The sequence below is a fragment of the Myotis nattereri genome (genome assembly GCF_964212035.1).
Source record: "Myotis nattereri genome assembly, chromosome: 13".
Lineage (NCBI taxonomy): Eukaryota > Metazoa > Chordata > Mammalia > Chiroptera > Vespertilionidae > Myotis > Myotis nattereri.
Window position 1 is genome coordinate 55,983,575 of NC_138088.1, and position 24,118 is coordinate 56,007,692.

The window sequence follows — 24,118 nt, forward strand, 5'->3', positions numbered from 1 at the left end:
CGAGCTCGGTCTCGGAAGGAATTAAACTCGTAAGTCAAGGCCCCACTGTATGTGTATTTTAAAAAATCTCTCCTTTGGGAGATTTCTCATATACAAACATGACTGAGGAAAGTAATAGACAAACACCATACAAGACTGTGGTCAAGTGTGAGAGGAGATGATGTCAAAAGTCAAGTTGCACCAGAGGATACTAAAGTCTAATCCAGCCGTGGGCAAAATACGGCCCTCGGGCCGGATCCGGCCCGTTTGAAATGAATAAAACTAAAAAAAAAAAAAGACCGTACCCTTTTATGTAATGATGTTTACTTTGAATTTATATGAGTTCACACAAACACTCCATCCATGCTTTTGTTCCGGCCCTCCGGTCCAGTTTAAGAACCCATTGTGGCCCTCGAGTCAAAAAGTTTGCCCACCCTGGGGCTAGAACCTAACCTGTGAGTTACTTACATTAGTCTAAACACACCATACAAGTAAAAGAAGATGCATAATGTGTATGATACTCATTCACGTTTAAAAAACAGAACAGCATCACCAACTTTCCACTATAACCTGGGTGACACCATTTAAGAGCCACGTGGCCTTGAATTAGGAAGCTGGAGGAGAGTGATGAGGGCGGGGAGGCCAGCCAGGGAGTGGAGAAGCGGCAAGGTTATGAGCACCTGGCAGGCAAGCCAGCTGAGGCAGTAGCTGGGGACATGCATTCGGCCAACGACAGAATATTTACTCTTTTACTGGTTCTGCTCAGCTCGGCCAGGGCTCTAACTACGCCAAAGTCAAGCATGTTTTCAGAGCGAGAGGAGGAGAGCAGTGACTAGGCCAGATGAATTCTAGGAGCATCTTTCCTTCAGGTTTTTTCCCCTAAGGTCTCTGCTTGTTAACTCTGGATTTACAGGTAAGCAAGCAACCCCCCAAAATGGTATCAGTTAATGATTGACTGCTATTTTCTGCTAAGCTGCTGTCAGGGAGACTTTTGCAATGAATTTCATTTAAAATCGTGGTGCTTACTGTTAGGTCTGATTGAATAATTGAGTGGACTCCCCCTCTCCTGAGAACTCACCTTTAGACCACTCCACAACAGACATTCCCTTTTGCTTAGCACTTGCTGAGACCACATTCCACTTGCTAAGACCATTATCTTTGTCCTCAGGAGCCCGCCCAGGGAATTCTCTGCCCAGAAAAAGCCCGCTTAGAGTCCTTTAAAATCTCTGACCCCTTGTCCCTGGGTGCCAGCACCATTTTGGGGCTCAGCCCATCTGGTATCCAGATGACCTAATTAATTCATAATTCTTCACCCCTTTTGGCCTGGTGCGTTCCTCCTTCAGCGACCCTAACACTTACCTCAGCTGCACATTAGAACCCTCTGGGGAGCTTCGAATAAAATACGGACACCAGAGCCCACCACAGGGAAATTCGGGTTTAACTGGTTTGAGATCCAAACCCTGGTAGGTTTGAAAAATCCCTCAGCCCCAAGTGGTTCTAAAAAGTAGCTAGGGTTTGAACCACTGATTTAAAACATCAGGCCAAGTTTCAATCAACTAATCAATTGTTTTAAAACAGTTACAGTAGCATTGTTTTCTTCACATCAGGCAACGTGGTTCATTAAAAAATGAAATAATTTGCAGAGCTGTCTTCAAAGGACTTTCTTATTATCTATTTATACATTTTTTTTTTTTTTTTTTGCTAAGGAAAGTCAACATAGGCCTGAATTCAACAGATCTGAAACTGATGGTTCCACTGAAACTTCTCATCTCCTTATTTCTATTATTTTACATGTCCAAGTCACATCACAAAGATTTGGTCTAGTAATCACTCGTCTAAGACCTTTATGTTGAGGTGTCTGGGCAGCCCAGAAAGCGTGGTACTTATTAGAGGCTCCAGGACATTTTGTCATCAAGGGACTTCCTGTGCTATGGCAATCCAACCACCAATCAGTGTGGACTGGAATAATTAATAATGTGAACTCCTTCCTGCATTTGGGCCTTCTTACTTTTATCAAAGCAGAAGGTAGAAAGTATTCCCTGATCTACAAAACTGGGAGTGTAATTCAAGGTCATTTAATTCAACTACCATCTGAGACCAAAAGACTGTCCCCAAATCATCCAGGTAGACTGCACCTGGAGCTGGGCTGTTCAAGAAGCCACCTAGCCTTGCAAGATAGACAGCTCAAAGATACTGGGGCTTCCTCCTTCCGCAGGGGTTCTTCAGCTCTCTCACCTCGTCGATCTAAATCCCTTCCACTTCATTAACTGACCTATTTTATGGCGTCTTCTCAGGTCCATCCTGCTCAGTTGGGGGCGTCTGAGCTTTGCGCCTTCCTTCCCGCTGTTGAGAGCCCTGTGCTGCTAACACTTGTGTACCTCCTATGCTACACGCTCCTCGTGGATGTGCACTTATTGAACGCCTGCTGTTGTCAAACGTCAGAAGGTTCTAAGAGGAAACACCAAACAAAATAAGGCAGCCCCGCTCGGGCAGAGAGCCCGGCTGGGGCCCTCCCTCTCCCCCCACGACCCAGGCGCCACCCCGCTACCCGGGAAGCTCATGCCTCCGGGAAGGAGGGGTTTCGAGCTGGACTTAGGAAGTCTGCCCGGCTTTTCTCAGGGCTGGTGAAAGGAACGCATCCCCCGCCGGCATGGGCGGAGAGGCCCCACGAGTGGGCCATTGCTCCCACGGCCACGAGGGAGGAAGGCGGCCCGCCCGACTCAGCCCTCCCCGAGCTTTGCCCGCGTTTGCTTCGGGCGGGAAGGCAGGCCGGACGGAGGGGGAGGAGAAGGGGGCGGCGGAGGGGGCGGCCTGCGAGGCTGAAGGGGGAAGAGCCTGGGGGGCGGGGCAGGAGCCCGGGGAGGGAACTCGGCAGAAGCTGGAGGAGACTCAGGCGACGGGAAAGGGGGGCCCGCGACCCAAAGGAGCAAGAGGCGGAGGAGGAGCCACGCAGGGAGGGGGGGAGCCTGGGAGGTGCCGGGGGCGGGGCCTCGGAGGGGCGGAGCCGGGGGCGGGGCCTGGCGGAGCGGACAAGGGGCGGAGCCGGGGAGAGGCCTCTAAGGCCACGGCTGCCGCCGCCGCCCGCCCGCCGCCTTCGGGGTGCGTTCTCTCGCGGACCCCGCGGCCGCGACGCTCCCTCAGACGCCGCTCCCCGGGGCGCGGGCCCTGGCGGCCCGGCTGCCGAGGACGCTCCGCGCGCCCCCCGCGGGCCGCCGCCGCCGCCTGCCGGGCCGGGGGGCCGCCGCCGCCCTCAGCGCGCGGGGCCGGCATGGAGCTCTTCCAAGCCAAGGACCACTACATCCTGCAGCAGGGCGAGCGCGCGCTGTGGTGCAGCCGCCGCGATGGCGGCCTCGAGCTCCGACCCGGTGAGGCTGGCGGCGCGGGGTCACCCTGGGCGCGGGGCGCGGGCGGCGGCGGGAGGGCGCGGCCGGGCCCCCCAGCCCGCGGGAGCGGAGGGCGCCGCCTGCGGCCCTGGCGGGCGGGCGGCTCGGCGAGGGTGCGCGCTGTCCTACTTTCCCGACGGAGGGCGCTCGCCTGGCCCCTGGCCCCCGGCCCCCGCCTCCGCGCGGACAAAGGGCCCTCGTCCCTCCCGGGAGGGGAGAGCAGACCCGGGCTGCCGGCAGCCGGGGTCCGGTCGGCTCTCCCGGGAAGTTCGAGCGAGGGACCCGGCCCTGAAGGCCTCTTCCTGTCCAGAGTGGCCTCTGGCCCGGCCCCCGCGACAGGGTCTGGGTGCGAAGCCCCGTCTCGGGCCAGAAGCGACCCCAGTGCAGCGGCACGAGCTGTCGAGCCTCGCTCCCTGCCCACCTGTTTCTGGGACCTTCTTAAAGGCGTGATTCCTTCCGGCTGCCCCCCGGGCACCTGGCTTAAAGCTCCTTTGCTTTGGTTGTGTTGTTGCAATGAAACCGTCTCGTCATGTTGAACTTTTACTATTTTTGTGGGGTTCAGTGGTGTGCGATGCCGAGTGTATCGTAGGTCCGAGTCAGGGTGTGAAGATGCTGTGAGACGCCGAAGGCCACGACGTTCCGTTTGCGTTGGGAAAACTAGTTCACGTGGGGAGTGAGACGGCAGCCCCGCCCTCCGGGCCGGCGGTGCAGGGGGGCTGGGTCCCCGCCCCCCTGGAGGTTGCCAGTCCTTTTCCCTAATCACCTCAGACATCTTTCACTCGAGAAGTGAGAGAATAGAGTTCTTTAAAGAAATAGAGCATTTCAAATTTACTAGCAATTCTTGTGCCTAATCTCGACAAAGGAATTACATGAATTGGAAAGTCTAAGACAGAGGTTCTCAACCTGTGGGTCGCGACCCCTTTGGGGGTCGAACGACCCTTTCACAGGAGTCGCCTAAGACCATCGGAAAACACATATATAATTACATATTGTTTTTGTGATGAATCACTATGCTTTCATGATGTTCAATTTGTCACAATGAAGATACATCCTGCATATCAGGTATTTACATTACGATTCATAACAGCAACATTACAGTTATGAAGTAGCCACGAAAATAATTTTATGGTTGGGGGTCACCACAACATGAGGAACTGTATTAAAGGGTCGCGGCGTTAGGAAGGTTGCGAACCACTGGTCTAAGAGATCCAACTAAGCTTTTCCGTCACAGCAGCTACCATTTATGGGTGGCGTTCAAGGTCGTGGTCCTTACTGTCCCCACAACATCCTTACAGAGCAGCTGATGGTGTCCTCGTGTCCCCGTGAGGACACAGGTGGGAAAGGTTGGACACGGCCCTGAGGTCCGGGAGAGGGTAGAACTGGCCCCAGAACACTGTCTGGCAGGTGCCCCTTCCTTTGGAAGGCCTGCCGGTTGATTTGCTAGAGCAGTGAAGGAGAACTTATTTTTTCCACCTCGGCTCGGTGTATTTTCTTACAATTACGTGCGATTTCCTCTATTCAGAATGGAGGAGAAACTAGGCAACCAGATAAGGTTCTGGATGGTCTTGGGACAGAAGTTGTTGTAGATAGGCTAATTTTGGCCAGTCTCCATTCATTCTCTTTTCTCTGTTTTTCCTGATTTGACCATTTGCCTAGCCCTCCCCCTGCTCCCACCCCCAACGTTTGGGTACGGTTCCAAGTTTAGCTTGAAGGAAGGTAGACTGCAAAATTCCCCAAGCTGTTAGGGAGCCGACCGTAGATCTTTTACAGCTGGATGGAAATTGAGATCATCGCCAACCCATGGAACAGAACACTTTTCCACGCCTCATTTCTTCAACTATAAAGTGAGGGTTGGGCTTTTGGGTCATTGTACATGATGAAAATGTTTTTTTAAAACAATGCCAATTTGTTCAGTGTACGTTTTAGAGGACAGGAGTTGATATTGGTGTGTTTCATGAAAAAAAAACTCAGGATATCTAGGTAGTCACCAGCATGTTTGGGCAGTGACTTCAGGCATATGTAAGTCAGGTGGCCTGGGTTGTCTGCATTTCTAGGGCCACTCTCTTCTTTCTCTTAGCCCCTAAGATTGACAGAGATGAACCAAGCTGGTGGAATTACACGGAACACGGTGCAGTCACAGGAGTCCTCTGAAGAGGAGCGGGTTTAAGTGAATTATTTGACTTTCTGTTTGGTTTGTGTTCAGTTCTTATACATGGAGGCTCTCCTGTCCTAATGGTTGTTTGGGGATAAATCACTCCCCTCAAGCGAAGAAAGTCAACTCTTCTAGGCTGCTGGCTAGTGTCTTACCTTTCTGTGGAAGGATACTTAACTCCATACTTCTGAGCTAAAGAAGCTCAGATGAGCCACAGGTTTAAGCCTTTAAGAAATATCCCCAGGGTAACCTCGGCCTAGATTTTGGATTAAGCCACGTGGTTTGAGTTACTGTTTATATATTCAAAGTCCACATCAGAAGGCAAGTTAAAAACTTCCTTTCTACATAAATGGCTGTAGTCTTTGCATTTACATTTATTTCATGTCTTAGGATGTAGGCAACCACAGACTGAAGTAGACCGAAAATCTAGAGGAAGGAAGAGGCCATTATATTTCAGAAGTAACAGCCTGTTTTGATCTTCAGGTGTTAAAGTATAGCCAGTGAATGAAAAATCCCATGTACTTTACCAACTTGTTTGTCCTATCCAGTACTTAAGATGCTCTTTAAAGAATGACTATTAATAATTGTATTTTAATTGCTTTTTTTCCTATAGAATCATTCAAAATTCTTTCCATTTTATCGCACCTTTTCCCTTTGCTTTTATTGCCAGTTTTGCTCTTGTTTCTAATGAAAGCATTTAAAATATTCCATTATTTCCAATTGATAGTTCAACTGAATAGGTTATTGACCAAGTCCTTATCTTTTCCAAAGGGCGGTGTTACTAGTATAAGACCAAACAAGCCTATGGACATTGTGGTTTTTATGTTTATGGCTACTGAACAACCCGAATCAGGACTTTCCTTTTTCTTAGAGACATCCAAAGAGTCAGCATTGATTTTTTAGGTTAAAATGACCATTTCCTTATCCTGGAATGTTTGCTACTGTCAGCTCTTTTCCTGCCTAGTTTATTCTGTAAGACCCAGCTCAGATGTGTGCTCACCCTAGCCCGCATTCCTAGGGCAGAATTGTGGTCACAATAAACACATTATTGTGTTTCCAGGTGCTTTATACACCTAGTACACACTTTGATTATAGCCCTTACTGCACCGTATAATAATAGTTTCCTTCCTTTCTCCTCAGGGGACAGTGCATTTCCCTAGGCAAGGACCGTGCTTGACTCATCTCGGTATCTCTGGGCTCCTATCTAGAGTGCTTAGGATGCAGAAAGCATTTTTGGTTGAGTGGAGCCGAGTTAAATTTTAAGTCCAAGTTTTCTCTCAGCAATATCATTGCCATAAAAATCGGATGCTGTGTTATGCTTATTACCCATTTTAGGCCCTGTTCTGAATATCTTCTAATTGGGGCGGAAAATCTCTGTCCAGCTGGGTGAGGAAATAAATGTGAGGCTTTCCGCTTGTGTGTGTTTTTTCCCTTTCTATCTGATTTAGCATCACCATTTTTAAAAGAAAAATCTTTGTATTCCTTATTTTCTTCTTTACATTGTTTAATTTGTAAAAATTGTTTCCTCTAAAGAGTTGATACTATTATTTTTTCTGATGCTTTCTTTTTTAAAAATTCCTCACCCGAGGATATGTTTTTATTGATTCTTAGAGAGAGGGAGGGAGGAGAAGGAGGAAAAGAGAGAGAGAAACATTGATGTGATCAATTGCCTGCCCTACTTGCCACAACTGGGAATCCAACCCCCTCAACCTTCTGGTGTATGGGAGGATGCTTCAACCATCTGAACCACCCTGCCAGGGCTGATGTTTTCATTTCTTTAGTCTGTAGCAGTGCTTTTTGGTGAATGCTTATGTCTATTGCAAGGTGACCCCTAGAGAAAAATATTTAGGTAGTTTTATTGTCTACCAGGGAAAATTATAAAGTACTGTGTAAACATTCAATAACTTCCTGAGAGTGAAGTTTTACTATCTGAGAATAAGGATTGTAGACTTTAAACAGTCCACTGTTTGGGAAGGGTGATATGGTCTTACCTCTTCGGTCTTAAAATTGCTTCTACTAGACCTTGTGTCTTTGATATGACGGTGTTATGTAATTTACTGCAGTCTATGCTTCATACTATTTGGAGACTGAGTGACCATGAAAAGATGTTAAAGCATTTGTCATACACATAACATTCATAGCCTGTAAACTGGAGAGAGAGAAATGATATTCTGAATGATGAATACCAGTGAATATTTTTTTGGAGGAGATAACTAGCTATCAATTAGAATTCACAGAAACATGAAAAGTGTTTCTGTTCTTCTTAGTAATTTTTTATGTATGCATGCATATAAGCATAACCAATGGACATAAGACACTGGGGGTAGGGGAGGCCAGGGAATTGTCAAGGGCAGAAAAAGAAAGAAAAAAAAGGGACACATATGTAATACCCTTTGTAATACTTTAAGCAATAAAAAGGAAAAAAAAACGTAATTTTTTATAATGAAATTATTTTTAGTATGCCATATGAAGTTAACTTTCTTTGAATGAGAAATTATAGTTATGGAATGAGATCCACATGAAACTTTATCTTTTCAGGATCATATTTTATTAATATACATTCAGTGTATTTTAGAGTTTATTTGGTATTGACTTTGAACAAGATTTTGAACTAAAAATATTTGCTAATAAACACAAATTACCATGACAAAATATAATAGGGCATTTTAATTTAAAAAATTATTAAATATATTGTAAAAATCTTTGTTTTTGTCATTGTTGAATAACCAGGTTTTTTTTCTAGTGTCTTTACCCTTCAGTTTATTTAAATGACTTACCAGTTTTTTTTTTTTGTTTGTTTTTTTTTAAATATATTTTTTTTATTGATTTTTTTACAGAGAGGAAGGGAGAGAGACAGAGAGTCAGAAACATCGATGAGAAAGAAACATCGATCAGCTGCCTCCTGCACATCTCCCACAGGGATGTGCCCGCAACCCAAGTACACGCCCTTGACCGGAATCGAACCCGGGACCCTTGAGTCCGCAGGCCGATGCTCTATCCACCGAGCCAAACCGGTTTCGGCATGACTTACCAGTTTTTATATTCTGAACTACTTTTTACTCCATAATTTAGTATATTTCTAATAATCTAGCATTGTTAGGTTGAAGAGGTCTGTATATTTATTTTTATGAACACTTATTTTTATACATGCAAAATAGAAAAGACTCATCTATCTAAAATATTTTTTCTCTCTTCTGGGGTTAAAAAAAAGAACGACAGGGTCTTGCTAATGGGGCAGATAACAATTTTTGGAATCAGGTTTTACAGATGAAGGAAGTTTTTGAACATATTTTGTTGTCTACATTGTTAACTGAGATCAATAGTAGCTAATACAGTTTTATTTATTGAGCATTTTTTTCTGAACCAGACACTGTGCTAAGCCTTTATTTGTACTGGTGCATTTCATCCCCACAAACCTCAGGAGGAGGGTTTTGTTATTTTCCTACAGATGAGGAGACTGAGGCATAGAGAAGTAATATGTCCAAGTTCACAAGTTAAGAGGCAGAGAGATGGGCTTCTAACCCAATATGTGACTACAAAGCCAGATAGAAACCTCTCAATGCTGACAAACCTGTTTTATAAACCTTTCTATCTTCTTGACTACAGAGTTATAGTATTTATAACTTTATGGATAATATCTGAAATGTGTCTTTCACTATCATCGTTATAGTACAGCCTTTATAGAGAATAAAATAGCCTCTCATATGTCAAAGCACGTACACCGAGGGAGGATCTATATAGAAGGAAAAGGTTGATAATGGGACTGCTGGTTGGTTCTTTGACCCAACACCTATCCCTGACTCTGTCTTCCAAAATTAATTTATATACTTACAGGGAATGTCACTATGTAATAGATTGACTAGTTGTTTTTCCAGGTTAGGGTCAGTTTATCAGGTTTCTCTCAAGTTTTTAGAACATCTGCAGTTGGGGAAGGGAATAGATATAGGGTAGATCTTTGTGCAGAAACATTGATATGTACGGGATGGGAAGTATTTCAGCCTGTGATGAGCAACCTGAAGCCTTCCTCAGTCTAGCTCTGCATGAGTCCTAGCTCTAATTTCACAGGCATCTTTTCAGAGCATATAAAGCGGAGTGGGAATGGTTAGGGAAAAGCCTTTAGGACAACTGCCTTCAAAAAGGGGAGGGGCCTTTGTAGAATCACTAGCTTCAGAGGAGAGGAAGTAGGAAGGCCTTTTAGGGTAGAGCATGCAGGTGCCAGCAAACGGGGTATCCTGATAGCTTGTTTTGTTTTTTTTCTGGAACCTGGCTATTTTGGTGCTGCTCCAGGATGCCTAGCTGCACGGCTTCCCATAGTCCTACCTGCCCAGCCTAACTCATTTGAGCAAGGAGGCGGAGATGTAAATTCATCACCATATCCCTAGCACCTGGCCCTCAGCAGGTCTTACGTAAAAATTGTCTGAATGAATTGAAAACTAATTTCTCATTTTATTCAGTAAAGGGGGGATATTTAACTTTTAAGTCTAAGATTCAAGAAATTTATTCTCTTTTGGAATGAAAATAAATGGGACCTGAAGACATTTTTATTTTTCTTATGCAAAAAAAGTTTAATGATTTGGTCCTTGTGATTTATGACAAAATGAACTGTTGTATTTACAGGTAGATAGTAGACTATTGGAAAAATCAAACTAGTTTGGCTGTGCTATTTATTCTCAGAGCTATAGTCTGGTGTGGTTTTATGGGGGTTTAACTGTTAGATCTTTATAAGCTGTATTACTACCTCTCTTTGCATCTTTTTGTTAACTGTTCTATTCATATTCAAATATGTTTTAAAATATCACCTTTTAAAATCTAGCCTTTCAAACGAACACAAGTTTAAGAAGTAACAGCAGTGTCATAGAACCTCTAACAAATAATTAATTACTCCTTAGCTCATCTTAATCATCTTTATGTGTCAACTTACCATAATTGAATTGAAAAGAACATTTGAGTTAGAGAATGTTTAACAAAATGGAGAAATATTTTTTTATCAGTAGTTGTTGATAATAATATATAAATAATATTTTAGAAGTGAGGATAAACACTGAACATTTAGCATTGTAGTACTATTACAAGACACACTGATAGTATCTTAATTAAAGCCCGTGCTTTGTTAGAATGACTCACTTTCTGGTTGCTGTGAGACCCTTAAAAAAACTGCTCATTCAGAAAAAGCATCTACTCCTGCCTGCTTTCTTTGGTAAGGCTGGCTGAATTAAATACAAGTTGATTTTAGGTCAGTGTTCCTTCTTTAAGTTACTTCATTTTGATTTCAGGTTCTTTCAAGTTTAACTTTGCATTTCTTCAACTTGACAGTGGGATATTTAAAAATACATTAACTCGTTATAAATCTTATTCTTTGAATCAGCTTTCATTTACACTGAACTTCAAATTCTACAGTTTCTGCAATGGTCAGTATATACCATCTGAAGCAATCATAGCATCAAAGTGAAATATTAGGAAATTTTAAACATGCCATAAGCTTTTAATTTTAGTAGTTTGCATATATAATGATGATGCTTCGCAGTATTATACATTGCTTTTATGGCAGATATAAACATTTTTTCCCCCTCTGTGGAATAGCTGTGATGGGCAGAGTCACAGTTTGCCCGTCTCCCTTCTGGGCAGTGGTGCTTCTTAACTTTCAGGATTTGTCTCTCCTCTGGTAGCTATTGCATTTATTCCCCTTTACACCTTTCAAAAATTCCCTCATCTCAAAGCAGCAGCCCCCCTTCTCACTTCTAACTACTTTAGTATTCTACTTCTTTCTCCTTCCAAATATATTAAGGCTGAGTTTCTGTGAAGTCATTTATCCTTTCAACAAACATTTATTGAAGCCCTTCTGCTGGGCATTGTGCTAAAATGAAAAGATGGTTAAAACACTGTCTACCCTAGCCGAGGATGTAGTCCAATAGGAGACAGATACGCACAGAAGTCCAGAGTGACAGATACTGTGATAGAGCTATATAAGACAGTTCTGTGGAAGATTTGAGCTGTCTTGAAGTTCAAGGTCTCTGTGTGTTTGTTTTTCTGAGATGGTAAAAATTTATTTTTTTCCAATAAAATGAGAAGGAAGAATACTTTATTTGATTCTGTGAAAATTTCTTGACGTAGTCTGTGAGAGTTTCTTTCTCTCTATAGGAGTGGAAAGCCCTGGAAGAAATGGCTCTGTGCACGTATGGACTTTTGTGTGTGTGTCTTGCCAGAAATAACTCTTTGTATGCGCAGTGCCTTCATTCTAATTAGGTATGCAAAACACCAAAACAAAGCAAAATGACAGTTTATGAGGATGCCTAGTGCCTACCTGGCTAGACTGAAATAGTGCAGGTTCTTCCACTCTTTGGTGGTCCTTGTTTGATCTAGTAGAGTTCTTCGTTTGATCTGATGGTGGGTTTGAAGGCAGAGCTTTTTGTTGGTGAGGCCCTATGGTGGCAAAACTACTATGCAGACAATCCTAGATGGGAGAGGATAAGTTAACTTTGGACAAAGTTTTCAGGGAAAGCTAGGAAATTATTTAAATAGCAGCTGGGAGAAAGGTTGCACTTATTTAATGAAGGAAGTGCTAATTTTATACATCTTGGTTTAAGAGCTCTAAAGTGAGGAAAGGAAAATACCAATTGTTAGCTCAGCTGTGCTCTGATTTAGTTCTCAGAAGACTATTTCTGAAAGTTATATCAAAGGACAGTTTTTGGGGGGAGCAGAAGGTGAGAGACATATTTAAACACATTGCTATGTTTCTTGGGTGATGCATTATGCATTTATTATTCAAAGATTTATCTAATCCTTGTTTAAACTGGTTGTATTTTCAGCCTCTGTAGGTAATGAGTTTGGAAAGTTGTGACAGGCTGTGCTTCCTACTTCCCTTCATTTATTCCTAAACACGCGTCTCCTACTCTTATTCTGAATGTACTGTAATCTCCATACCTCTCATAATTTTATACATTTCCACTAGGTTTTCCCAGGACCTTTCTACATTGATTGACCTTTCATGAAAATCTTTTTCTTTAGTTATCTTCTGTTCTTTTTTGAATTGCATTGGGTCTTTCTTGAAATGTGATTATTAGGACTTTATACTTCAGATAAGGAATCAATAATTTTTAGTGTAGATATTATAGAGTTTAAAAACCAATTTCTAATATCCTTCATCATGATCAAAAGTTTGTGGGCTCTTTGCTATAATTAGATGCCTGTTTTAATAGAAAAGTCTAGATATTCTTAAGATGCCCTTCCTAGATAGTATCTCTTATCTTTTAAGTACTCTTAGGGTTATTTTTTGAAGTATAATTCTTTGTACTAGCTTACGCCAGCTCACTGCATTATGAGATCTTTACGCAATTTATGGTACTTTATTACATTAAAGAGTTTAAAGTTGTACATGACACAGGTATCATTTTTGAATCAGACTGATAGGATAAAAGTAAACTTACTCATGCATGTTCCATCCAATGACCTATAATCACTTAGACCAGTGGTTCTCAACCTTGGCTGCACATTAGAATCACCTGGGAATCTTTTTAAAATCCTGATTTCTGGGCCTCATCCTCCGGAAATTCTGTTTCTTTGTTACTAATGTTGTGGCCTCACCCCATAACAAAGAAACAGAATTTCCGGAGGGTGAGGCCCAGAAATCAGGATTTTAAAAAGATTCCCAGGTGATTCTAATGTGCAGCCAAGGTTGAGAACCACTGACTTAGACCAATAGAGTAGTTCCCCCTTTATCCGACGTTTCCTGTCCCTCAGTTACAGTTACTCCCAGTCAACTGAGGCCTGAAAATATTAAATAGAAAATTCCAGAAATAAGTTATAATTTTAAGTTGCACTCTGTTCTGAGAGGTGTGATGAAATCTCATACTGTCCCGTTAGTCACTTAGCAGCCATCTTGGTTATCAGATAATTGCTGAGGTATGGCAGTGCTTGTGTTCAAAGAACCCTTATTTTACTTATTAATGGCCATAGAGCGCAGGAGTAGTGGTGCTGGCAATTCAATATGCCATAGAAGCTGTAAATTGCTTTCTTTAAGTAAAAAGGTGAAAATTCTCCACTTAGTAAGGAACGAAAAAATCGTCTGCTGAAGTTGCTAAGATCTATGATAAGAATAAATTTTTTGACCATGAAATCACCTAATTTGTAAATTAAACTTGATCATAGGTATGTAAGTATAGGGAAAACTATAGTAAATATAGGGTTCCCTACTGTCTGCAGTTTTAGGCATCCACTGTGCCACTCCACCCCTGTAGATAAGGGGAGGCTACTGTGATTCTCCACTTGGCTGTACATTATAATTACCTGGAGGAGCTTTAAAAACACCTATGTCAGGGCCCCACTCCAACCAATTGAGTCAGACTTGCTGAGGGCTGGGGTACAGACATCAGTATTTTTTTTTTTAAATATTTTATTGATTTTTCACAGAGAAGAAGGGAGAGGGACAGAGAGCTAGAAACATCAATGAGAGAGATCGATCAGCTGCCTCCTGCACGCTCCTTACTGGGATGTGCCCGCAAACAAGGTACATGCCCTTGACCGGAATCGAACCTGGGACCCTTCAGTCCTCAGGCCAACGCTCTATCCACTGAGCCAAATCGGTTCGGCAGTATTTTATAAAGCTCCTAGATCAGTGGTTGGCAAACTGCGGCTCGTGAGCCACATGTGGCTCTTTGGCCCCTTGAGTGTGGCTCCTCCACAAAATACCATGTGCGGGCGCGCATGTACAGTGCGATTGAAACTTAGTGGCCCATGCTCATAAGTCGGTATTTTGTGGAAGAGCCACACTCAAGAGGCCAAAGAGCCGCGTGTGGCTCGCCAGCTGCAGTGTCCTAGATGATGACCATGAACAGCCAGGATGAGCAAACATTGAATTGGAGTTCACACTGGGAAATCACCAGCTGCTAGAACTTCTAAATTGGATTAGCTTTTTAACTTGCTGCATGCCAGAAAATCATCACCATTAGAGTTCAAAGAAATGTATCAAATTTTGCATTTTTAAGATGACACCTGAATCTACTTTATCTGTTTTCCTGGCCAAATTAAATTCTGAGGTTTGAAGCATGGAAGAGCTAACAATGGGAACTTTCAGTTTCTCATTTTAGAATCTTTTTACTCATCTGTCTGACTTTAGTGTTTGTCTTTTCAGACCAATAATATCCATTGTATTTAGCAGGAAATAAAACTTGGGTCTGATTATACCTTAGTACCTTTTTTTTTTTTTTCCCCCTAAAACAAACGCAACTGCCCATAAACTTCAGCAATTGTGAAAAACCCAGGCTTGTTCTTGGGCTGAGGGAGTGCCGTCACTCTGGGCTTTTGGAATGAATGACTCATACTCTCTGCAGGCACCCAGTATTTAATCACTTGTTTTCTGTGTACCAGGAAGAGGAGGGCCTATGAAAATAGAAGCCCTATACTGCCAAATGAACCTGGAAGGGTAGACCTAATTGGTCAAGCAATTGAGCTTATAACAAAATATTTATGCCTTTTAGTGTATGTTGCTCTATTTCACTAATTAAAAGTTGGCATTATTTGTAAAATGCTATACTTTTGTAATTTGTAAGCAACTTTTCTCTTTACTATGTGACTTTGATAATCCTAAATTTTAAAACCTACTTGCAAATTTCAAACATTTCTCTTTTGAATTTATCTGCTACATTGGAATATACTTTTTGAAGGGAAGATTAGAAAGCAATATGCTTGTTGGAGCAGATCAGTTACATGGCTGTTCTTTGTGGAAGGATAGTATAAGGCCACTGGCCATTTTCTTTGCCATTCCAATGCCTTCTGCCTCCTGAGTAGTGATAGTGTGCATTACTAAGTGTACTTGCTACATATGCGTAGACTAATATCAGTTCAGATCTCCTCTATACAGAATCCACTAATGCCAACTGATTCTGCTTGCTTTTTACAGAGTAACAGATTGGGGGGAGGGGGATGCACACAGCCCTGGTTGGGTGGCTCAGTTGGTTGGAACATCGTTCTGTATGCCAAAAAAGGTTGTGGGTTTGATTCCTGGTCAGAGAATATAACTAGGTTGCGGGTTTGATCCCTGGTTGGGACACGTGTGGGAGGCAGCCAATTGATGTTTCTCTCTCACATCAGTGATTCTCTAGTTCTCTCTCTCCCTCTCCCTTCCTCTCTAAAATCAATAAACATATTCTTGGGTGAGGTTTAAACACACACACACACACACACACACACACATTATGAAGTATGTATTGTGTCCCAGGCACTGTACTGGGCAGCAAAGGCACATCGGTTCAAAGACACACTGAGCCTCTTTTCTTGTGCCAGTTATATTGCCTGCTTCAAGCCTTCCTCTATTGTTTTGTGTCACTTGTCTCTATATTGGTATGAGAAACCATGGGCACCAGCTATAGATTTTAAGATCATTTCCCTTGAATGTTTAGATAAGTCTTTCATTGTGAGAAATCACATGCTCATCGTTTATTATATTTATTGAAAGATAAATGCTTTTATTAAAAATGCTTGTATAGCAGAGATTGTTGTTTTAGGACTTCCTTTAAAAACAATAACAATTTAAGTTGGTAGCCCTATTAAAAGTCAGTGAAAATAAGCAATTGGTAGAAGTCCATTTTTCATGCTTGCTTGTACTCATTTATTGATTCATTTGGTTCAATAACTATTGAATGAATGCCTGCTATGCATCAAACACTGTCCTAGACCTCAGGTATATAGTAGGACACAAAGTAGGCATAGAATTAAATAAACTGATAGAAGGGTTGAGACTTAGTAATAGTCTGTCTTTTTAATTGGTTAGTTGAAACTTCACATTTATTTTAATATATTAGGAGTTATCTCTTGTGTACCCTTGTTTTCCATTTATTGTGCTTTTTCTTTTTATTCTATCACCTTTCCTGTCTTCCTTTGGATATCTCAAATATTTGTTAGGTGCCTCTCTATTGCTGATCAAAAGTTACATATTCTACTTATATTTTTCTATGGTTTCTTAAAACCCAGTATTTATTTTCACATACATAACTAAAATTTATCAATATCCATGTCTTTTTCCCAGGCATAATTTTACCTCCCTTTAGCCTATACTTCCAGATTCCACCCCCCGCCACCCCTGTGTGTGGGGGATTTAGAGGGGAGGAAGCTGGCAGTCATGCTTGATTTGCCATTTGGATCTGAACCTGAACTGGGTTGCTGGGACTAAGACTGGATGCCTAGTTTTGAGCTGCATCAGAGCTGTGGATCTGTTTCATATTAGAGAAAACAATTTTGGGGACATATCTAGATATTGAGATTTTCATTAAAAATTTTTACTTCGAGGAGGCTTTCAGGAATCATGGCATTACCATAAGATTTAATAAGTAAAAAAATTGAAGTTTTTCTTTTTAGTTTTTTTTTTGTTTTTTTTTTTAAGCTGTACGTAGATCCTTGAAATAAAAATCTATGGAGAGATTTACTGAGTGGTAAGAACCTAGAATTTTAAATGCATATACATTTCCTAACTTGAGCTAAAAGTTACTGAACATTTATGTGCCAGACATTGTGCTGGACACTTTCATATAATTCTCTCATTGGATCCTTATAAAAACCCTATAAGTTAGTTGAAATTCCCATTTACACAAGAGAAAATAGAACTGAGAGGCCATCAGAGACAGTAGTAGAGCCAGGACTCTTTACTGTATTCAGGCTGTGCCCACATCTCGCCTGCACCTCTAGACTCTGTCCAGGCTTCCAGTTCCAGAGTCAGCTCGAGGCTGTCCTTGTACACACGCTTATCTGGATCTCTGGCTTTAGGCCTGCCCTCTCATGTTCATCCTCTACACACTGACCCTGATGTTCAATCTCAAATGTAAATCTGCCCTGTCTGGAGGAAACAGCCCTGAACTCACTCTGTTGTCCTCCTGAATGGGTCCCGGTGTAGTTCTTCAGCCGTGTTCTTGCAGCTCCCTACCTTTTACGTTAGGGTCCTGCAGAACCAAACTGTCTGGAGTCCTCATTGCATTCGATGCATATTTGAATGCCTTTTATGTATTAAGCAGCCTGCTAGATATAGAGCAGACAAGAGCTTTTTAATGATCCAGATGGGGGAGGTCTAGACCCTGGGCAAAGATAGTGGCAGTGGGATGGAGAGAAAAGCATCCATCAGGTATTGAGGGGATAGAATCAATAGGACTCTGTGAGGAAGAAAAGCATTTTGGATGTCACCCACATCCTGCTTGTGCAGCTGGAATGATGGTGAGCTGGAAGTCCCATACAAAAATAAAATGAGAATATTACACCTGAGAACATTTGGTAGGGAAACTTATGGTGTTAGAGGTATGCTAGAAAGAGCCCTGGACTGAGAACGGGAAATGGTGTTTTGATTTTGACAAGCTATGTGGTATTGGACAGTCCCTGTGTCTCTGCCAGCCCTGAAGCCTTTACCTGAAGTAGAACAGAGGACTTTAACTTTGCCACTTTAAATAGTGAGCCCTTCTAACACGATTCACAGCAAATTATCTGACTTTAACTTGCCACTCCATTCTGTGTCATATGTTCATTTGTCTACTTAGCATTTTGGAGCCTGCTGTGTAGCAGGCACTGAGGATATAAAGCTAAATGAGAGTAGGTATTATGAGCTTCCTGTTCTTGATGAGCTTCCTGCTCAGTCAGAGAGACAGACAAGTCAATAGTTAGGTGCATTAAGCCAAAATAAGTTGCTGTGATGGAAATCTGAGCAAGGTTCAGGGGAGTCACAGAAGAGATCCTGCTCCGTTCTGCTAGGAGGGTGGAGAGGGGAATGTGTCAGCGAACACCAGTGACCCTTGCTCTGAGTCTGGAGTGAAGAGCAGGCCGAAGTGGGTGGGGAGCAGCATTCCACACACAGCCTGTGCACACTTGGGGATGACTGCAGGAAGACCAGGATGCTGGGTGTGGGGAGGCAGGAGGAGGTGCACAGGACCCGCCCATGCAGGGCCTTACAAGCCTTTCCGAGGAATTTGGACTTAGTTTCTAAAGCTGTGGGGAATAGAAGTAATACAATTGGATTAGCAATGTTCATATTTATCCCTTTTAATACCTAATGTATTTCCTTCACAATAATAATGGTAGGCAAGCTAGACTTTGGGGCAAAGAACATTATTTGAAATAAAGGCAGTTATTACATCCTGATAGAGCAGTTCACCAGGAAGATATAGTAATCCTGAACATAGTCTCAAGTGTAAAACAAAGCTTAAGAAAGAAAAATGGAAAAAAAAACAGAAAACATGAGAGTTAAAAGAAAACAACAACAACCTATTAGGCTTAGCAGTCAAGGAAATTAGCAAATACATGGAGGAGCTGAACAAAATAATCAACCAAGTGGATATAATGAGGCCTAGCCCCAAAATTAAATAGTGTGTTCAAATGTTTCAGATCCATAGTAAGAAATACTTTAAAAATCATGACCTGTTGAACACATATGTATGTACCAGAAACAAATGTTTCATAAAATATTTCCCTACATGGTACAGTTTTTCTGTTTTCTGCTCTATTCTGTTGTATTGCTGTTAATACTAATTTCATACAAAATTGATTTCATGATCCACTAATGGATTGATACCCTTTTTCCTTAAAAACACTAAGTTAAAAATATGCATGCTTTTGAACACACACAGAACATTCACAAATTGACTTTCTGAAGTCTCTTCACCACACCAAGCCTCCGCCGCCTCTCTGTTCCTCTCTGTCCCTCCCCCTGCTAAAGCAAAGTTGACTTGACTCCTGTTTTTACTGAATCAAGGCCATCCAATACATCATCTGCTTTTCTTCTCCATTTCTGTATTTAGTCTTTCATCTTTGCTTCTAGACTTAGAAAAAAGTGGTATCCTTCCTTTTCAAAGGTTAACTTTTACACCTGGAATTTTAATGTCGTTATCTTCTGTTTTCTTGTCCTCCTTTCATATCTCTGGTTCTTACAGCTAGACATTTGTCCTTGACCATCCCACCATGAACTCAGTCTTAATGGGTTTAACTGGTTCTCATTTTGAACCTCAAAGATTATCAGTAACTATTATTTTTAGTCTTTATACCACAAAACTTGGTTATTGTTTCAGTTTTTGTAGTTTTTAATTTTCACCTGAGGATATTTTTCCCATTGATTTTTAGAGAGTGGAAGGGAGGGAGGGAGGATGTGAGGGGAGGAGGGAGAGGGGCGAGGGGCGAGGGGCGAGGGGCGAGGGGAGAGAGAGAGAGAGAGAGAGAGAGAGAGAGAGAGAGAGGGAGAAAGAAAGAGAGAGAGAAAGGGAAAAGAGGGGAGGAAGAACATTGATGTGAGAGACACATTGATTGGTTGCCTCCCACACACACCACAACTGGGCCAGGGATTGAACCTGTAACCTATTGAACTACCATTAATGTTACATTTATATCCATGTATTTCACAGCCTTTTACAACCTGGGTTCCACAAGAGAATTAAGCTCTAATGTCCTCAGGCAGCCAATGTGTGTAATGAACTAACTTGTCTCCTATGTGTGTAGAATGGCATAAGTTATTTGTGAGAATTGAGAAAACAGTCACCCACATCATTGTTTTATGGCTGAGATGAGGAAGCCTGAGATGAGGATGCCTGGCGCACACCAGGCACTCAGTACTTGTTCCTATTATTTTTGCCCTGGAAGTCCCATAAAAGAGCCCTGGCTTTCTGGATTTCTTTGCTTGGTGTATGATTCTCGGGGAAAGGGCATGTTCCAGACTGAGATCCAGTAAGTGGACATCTCTGTATGGCAGTTTCTCAGGCCTTGTCTTTGGATTTGGGACTAGCTATGACTCTAGACTGCCGGCATCTGTTGTCTTGTAGTGTACCAGCCTCTTTCCCCCACTGAAGGGCGCCAGAGTACTGCCTCCAACTGAGCAGAGTTTCAGAATGTCAGTTCTTTCCCCATAACTGTCCTTATTGACAGAAGCCTTTCTCAGGCTTTGATTTAACGCTTTTTCAAAAATTGCTTGATAGTAATGTATTCAGTTCTGGGTGTTCATAACTGCTCTTTTTGGACATTGATCATATTTTAATATACTACTTTTAATACACTGTTTTAATTTGTATTCTGATGAATATTTTCTCATGATTGTTTCTTATTTTATTTTAGCTACTGATCTACTTCTTGCCTGGAATCCCATTTGCTTGGGTTTGGTAGAAGGTGTTATTGGGAAAATTCAGCTTCATTCAGGTATGTTTCTGTAAACTCCTTAAACTTGTCAAATTTTTTGTGGCATTTTGACATTTTTTTCTTTGATGATAAATGTAGATTTTGTTATGGCTTTGATTCCTTTGCCTTAATTTTGGGTCTGCCCAAAGTGGGTATATTGCCATATAAGTTTCATGAAATAAAACTAGAGAAAAAGGAGGTATAATATTACAACCGTTTCTTCCTCTTAAAACACAACACTTATCAAATGCCTAGCATGTGTCAGGAATTGTGCTAGTTGGTAGAACGCAGTGGTGAGCAAAACCTGACCCATTCCCACCCTTGTGGAGCTTCTAGTTTAGGAGAGAAAACAGACATCGGTGAATAATCACCGAAACAAACATACAATTATTTGATAATGGTGGTAGGTGCTCTGATGGAAAGATAGCCCCCCAACTGCACTGATTTCAAAGGAGAGGATAGTAGGAACAAGGCTAGAGAGCTAGGCAGTGGCAGACCATGGCTGTTGTTGGCTTTGGGTCAGCTGTCCATTCCTGATACAATTAACTGGCCAGGGAAGAGTGTGGGTTTCTTAGTATGGGGTGTGGTCCATTCCGGGGGCCCTATCCAGGGCAGACAAATTGATGGAAGGTCTAGGTCAGTGGTTGGCAAACTGCGGCTCTCGAGCCACATGTGGCTCTTTGGCCCCCTGAGTGTGGCTCTTCCACAAAATATTGACTTCTGGCCACGAAGTTTCAATTGCACTGTACATGCGCGCCCGCATGTGGTATTTTGTGGAAGAGCCACACTCAAGGGGTAAAGAGCCGCATGTGGCTCACGAGCTGCAGTTTGCCAACCGCTGGTCTAGGTAATTCAGCAGGCCCCCTCTTGGAAGGACAGACACCTGTGCCCTGGGATCAGAGGGAATTTTGTTCGTGAAAAAATAGATGTTACATAGTTGGGTCGCAAAATATCCTGAAAATGACTAAATGAAATAGTTTAAGCATTATACTTAAATATCTATTTTTCCTTTCGTATCCATTTTAATACGAGTTTTGAGCTCTTGGCGGCTTTACCATTATTGCTGTGTAATTAGGAGTAAAAAAGTGTGCCCTTTACTCTGGCCAGTATGGCTCAGTTGATTGAGTGTTGTCCTGTGGCACCGAAAGGTCGCTGGTTCGATTCCTGATCAGGGCACCTGCCCAGGTTGTGGGTTCAATCCCTAGTGATCCTTGGTCAGGGTATGTGCGGGAGACAACTGATAAATGTTTCTCTCTCATGTCGATGTTTCTCTCTCCATCTCTGTCCCTCTCTCTCTAAAAATCAGTATAAACATGTTTTTTTTAAAGTGTGCCCCTTTTTATTGTAAAATAAAATTATTGAGCATTTGTGAGTTAAGTTGATTTGTGGGTATAAAGCACATATTGCTGGAGATGATCTAATTTTCCTTTATTAGGTTTTTTGGTGGTTTTTTAAAAATCTGTTTTCATTTTGAAATATATTTTAGACACAAAAGCTGTTTATCACATATAAAGTATAGTTATCATAAAACAAACATTTATGTCTACCACTCAACTTAAAAAATGAAATATGACCAATGTCTTTGGAGCCCTCACCATGCCTTTCTCCAAGTATATCCTGCTTTCTTCCATTCAAGAGAACCTGCCATTTTGAATTTTGCCTTTCATTATTGCTTGTATTACATATGTATTCCTAAACAGATCTGTTGCTAATTTTTTAATAAGTGATAAGCTGTTTGTATTCTTTCACTTTTTCTCCTACTCAACTTTACATTTTTTAGCTTTATCCATGTTGATGTATGAAACTTTAGTCCCTTGTTTACACTATTGTATGAATATACCATAATTTGTCCTTTTTCCTATCACTGGGTAATAGTGTGGGTTTTTTGTTTATTTTTTCACTATTAGAAATAATATTGCCCCAAGCATTTTTGTATATTCTGCCTTTGATATTTAAAAAAATTTTTCAATACAGAAGAGAAAAGCATTTAGAGATTCTGTAACCATGCTAAGTATTTTAGTAACACTCTCCTACCTGACTACATTTACATACATATATTTTTAATTCATTTATATGCTGACAAGATAATTTCACAGCTGAGTGTTCTGAATTAATTTCGTTTTCTATTGTTTAAGTGAAGTATATGAAATTTTTGAGTTATTTTTCTTCACATCTTGGAGCAGTGAATAAATCACTGAACTTAATCAGAAAACCTGGATTCAGCTTTATTTATTAGCTTTCAGATAAAAGGGAATTTGCTTAACATCCTTTTCATTTATTCTGTTAGCCAAGGTCATTACTGTGGCAGCCTGGAGCTGGAAGGGAGCTTGCCTGAGGTGTCCCAGTTTTCCTACTTGTGGCATCTCCTTCATATCTCATCTCACATAGCATCTCCTTGGGTTTTCTCTCTCCTGGATACCTATCCTTTTAGGGTGGTGGCTAGAAGAGAAGCTGCAACAGGCAGGGGTTTATTAAGCATCAGCTTCTGTCACTGAGTCTACTAGTGTCCCATTGGCCAAAGGAAGTCACAAAGCCAAATCCAGAGTTGACATGGGAGGGGATGTCACAAGGGCATGCATCCCAGGAGGCTGGCTCATTGGGTCCACAATATCTCCAAGCCTCTGCTTTGTAAGCAGTGAAACAAGAGTAAAACTGACCTCCCTCTTTTTCTCCTAGGGTATTGCCAGCCTCCAATGAGATAGTACCTGAAGGTGCTTCATAAATTACAGATCACTATTTTATCAAGACTTTTTTTTAAAAAATATATTTTTTAAAAAAATATATTTTATTGATTTTTTACAGAGAGGGAGGGAGAGAGATAGTTAGAAACATCGTTGAGCGAGAAACATCGATCAGCTGCCTCCTGCACACCTCGCACTGGGGATATGCCCACAACCCAGGTACATGCCCTTGACCGGAATTGAACCTGGGACCTTTCAGTCCGCAGGCTGACGCTCTATCCACTGAGCCAAACCGGTTTCAGCTTATCAAGACTCTTGGTTGCAGATACAAACCTATCAGCTTATGCAAAACAGAAGAAAAAACCCCAAATTTTTATAAGGAATCTTAGGGACCAAAACAAAGAAGTGGACATTGTATAGGGATCCAAGATTACTTTTGCTGGGTCAGGTGGTCTCTCACCACTGCGTCTCCCTATACCTGTCCTACCTCCTTCTCTTTGTTCGCCTTTCTCTGTTTCTGTGTATGTAAGACAAAATTTTTGCTCTTATGGCACTCAAACCAGCCTCAGCCCTCAAAGCAACCAACATCTAATGTTTCTTTTCTTTTTTCAAAATGTTTTTATTGATTTCACAGAGAGGAAGGGAGAGGGAGAGAGAAAAACATCAATGATGAGAGAGAATCATTATTGGCTGCCTTCTGTATGCTCCCCACTAGGGATTGAGCCCACAACCCAGGCATGTGCCCTGACCAGGAATCGAACCATGACCTCCTGGTTCATGGGTCAACGTTTAACCAC

At 42.0% G+C, this 24,118-nt stretch overlaps 1 protein-coding gene across 1 annotated transcript in view; it reads left to right on the forward strand.

Annotated features, from left to right (window-relative positions):
* Nucleotides 1-3,247: 3,247 nt before the first annotated feature.
* Nucleotides 3,248-24,118, forward strand: part of INPP5F (inositol polyphosphate-5-phosphatase F) — a gene marked incomplete at its 5' end in the record, with an annotated part of 58,212 nt that continues 37,341 nt past the window's right edge. Inside the window, 2 exons of the mRNA XM_081105387.1 lie at nucleotides 3,248-3,344; nucleotides 20,581-20,661. Of these exons, the coding sequence (XP_080961513.1) occupies nucleotides 3,248-3,344; nucleotides 20,581-20,661 (178 nt within the window). The remainder of the gene's footprint in view (nucleotides 3,345-20,580; nucleotides 20,662-24,118) is intronic.